General features: G+C 30.5%; 1 protein-coding gene across 1 annotated transcript; it reads left to right on the top strand.

Moving 5' to 3' along the window:
- The first annotated feature begins 599 nt into the window (after positions 1 to 599).
- Positions 600 to 2,116, top strand: LOC112704138 (probable glutathione S-transferase parC). Its single transcript, XM_025755673.2, has 2 exons — positions 600 to 914; positions 1,772 to 2,116. The coding sequence occupies exons 1-2, from the start codon at positions 600 to 602 to the stop codon at positions 2,114 to 2,116; spliced, it is 660 nt and encodes a 219-aa protein (XP_025611458.1).
- The last annotated feature ends 646 nt before the right edge of the window (positions 2,117 to 2,762 follow it).

Genomic DNA, 2,762 nt, shown 5'->3' with positions numbered 1-2,762 from the left:
TAAAATGCTTGATATATATCGACTTAAAGTCTATCGGAAGAAGAGATTGATCACTTTTTTAATATATTATAAATAAATATAAAAGAAGTTGATTTATTTCTATTTTACTGTTTTCAATATTTATGAAGTCACAATCCGAGTCATTTAATGACTTATTTCTAAATAGCTATATATAGTGTATATGATAACATTCGATCATTTCCAGCATATAGGCATGATTTTATTAAGTTCACAAAATTAATGCCTTTCAAATAGCTGTATTTAGCACCAACATGTTGCACTATGATAAGAAGAAAATTTTCAAATCTTGGATATGACAATTGTGATAAGATCTCTTAATTCCAGTCATAATGAGATTAGAACAATAGCTATTATATATACATAGTACCTTAAAAAAAATTAAAAATAATACACTTTTCATATATGGCAGTTAGTCTAGTAAAAGAAAAGATTGGATCAATGATTATTTTGTCACACCCACAATAATAAACTCCCCTATAAAATCAACACATCATAGCCTGATACAAAAATCAATTACTCCAATTCTCTTATATATAATTTGGTTCCTTGAAATTCTCTCTTGACAATTTGACATAGCTATGGCAGATGAGGTGGTTCTACTAGATCGCTGGCCTAGCCCTTATTGCATGAGGGTGAGAATTGCATTGGCTTTGAAAGGTGTGATATGTGAGATCAAAGATGAAGACTTGAGTAATAAGAGCACTCTATTGCTACAAATGAACCCGGTTCATAAGAAGGTTCCGGTTCTCATCCACAATGGAAAACCTATTTGCGAGTCTCTTATTATTGTTGAGTATATTGATCAAGTTTGGAATGATAAACCATCCTTGCTTCCTTCTGACCCTTATCAAAGGGCTCATGCTAAGTTTTGGGCTGATTTTTCTGACAAAATGGTATGCCTTTATGTTATTCAGCTTAAAATTAAAAGTTATTGTTTATTTGAAAGTCAGTGGTCCTTGGTCAACTAGACCCGTTGAGTTGAGGAATAATGTGGGTAACAAAAAAAAGTTAATTATTGTTTATTTGAAAGGAATTTTTATAATAATTCTAAAAACATATATATGATTTTAATTATTCATATCAAACCTCATTTTCAGAACTTATCTTTTCAATCCGTTTTAAAAGTAATTATTTTTCGAGTAATGCTACATGTACACTAAAATTAGCTACCAAAATAAGTTATTAGTATAAAATATATATTAAAATATAAATACACATTAAAAATAAATTAAACCATACATATATTTATATACAAATACATTGGTGTTTTTATTGCGTAGTGATAATACCATTATCATGATATATTATTAAAAAAAATTTAAGTAAGTTCAGCACTAATCAGCTCACAAAAAGCATGTACCAAAATAATTAATCATTGATATGTCATTGTGAGCTGATTAGTACCGAATTTACTTAAATTTTTTTTAATAATATATCATGATCATGGTATTATCACTACGCAATACTGACAATGTTTAATTATTATATAATTGATTCCAGCATCTAATTACTATATAATACACCTAATCAATAGTTTACAAATTCATTAAGAGTGATATATTGGTAAAGGGATTAAGTATGAACAAGTTTGTTTTCATAACAAAATGGTGGTTATTATATTAACCCGAAAATTATATTTGATTAAGGTTATTAGCATCTTTCTTTCTTTTTCCTTTATCATATATAGTGCTTGTTAATTATAATAATATATGACTAGCTTAGTATCTTTTTTCATTGTATCAAATAATAGATATTGAACAAGTCAGTGAGCCTATTGACATCAAAAAGAAAAGAGCTGGAGGTTACCACAAAGGAATTCAAAGAAAACCTAAAATTGTTGGAAGAACAACTAGGAGACAAGCATTATTTTGGAGGTGAAGAACTTGGTTTTTTGGATGTAGCACTTCTTCCAATCATAACTGGATTTAAAATTAGGGAGATTTATGGCAAATTCAAGATTGAAGATGAGTTCCCAAAGCTTTTTGCTTGGGCCAATAGGTGCCTTCAAAAAGAGAGTGTTTCCAAGTCAATTCCTGATCAAGAAAAGATGTATGGTTTGATTGTGGAGATGAGAAATAAGTTTGGAGTTGAGTAGGTTCGATGATTGATCTTTTGGTACTTTATCTTTCAAATAAGTTTTGATGAAATAATAAGAACCTAAATGCTTTCAAGCATTTTAGATATATCATGGATGTGATTGCGAACAAAAAATCATGATTAAACTTTTTCATATATTAGTTTAAATTTTAAATCTGATCTTGTCTGGAAAATAGATCGGCTTCAACTCCTCGAGGCCGGCCGAACTATGTGCTGCAAAGTTGAACGTCCGTCTCTTAGAATCCGAATTCCTTATGTTCGTTGTAGGTGTGAGAGCACGAGCAATACAAAGGGGGTGGAGTGCACTTGCAAAGGCACTCCGAAACTTAAGTCAGTGTATATTCTAGCTTATTTAGAAAAACTTAGGTCTTTAGAAATAGTCTACTTCCCTTTTATATGTGATGAGTTCCTTATCCGTTATATTCTCGGTATTAACGTTTGACTGAGTGATATCGTAACCGACCTTATTTTATCGTTGGAACGTCGGTTATGATGGAAACGTTAATGTCGCCGAGTTATAGCTCATAATTCCGAATAGTAACAGAAAATGACGAGGTATATTATGTGTTGCTAATGGTTATGGGGCCGAGTTATAACGTACAGTAATGACGACCATTATTATGAGATAATGATAACCATATCAC

This window comes from Arachis hypogaea, chromosome 7 (assembly GCF_003086295.3).
Source record: "Arachis hypogaea cultivar Tifrunner chromosome 7, arahy.Tifrunner.gnm2.J5K5, whole genome shotgun sequence".
Lineage (NCBI taxonomy): Eukaryota > Viridiplantae > Streptophyta > Magnoliopsida > Fabales > Fabaceae > Arachis > Arachis hypogaea.
This window is presented reverse-complemented; position numbering and strand designations above follow the sequence as displayed.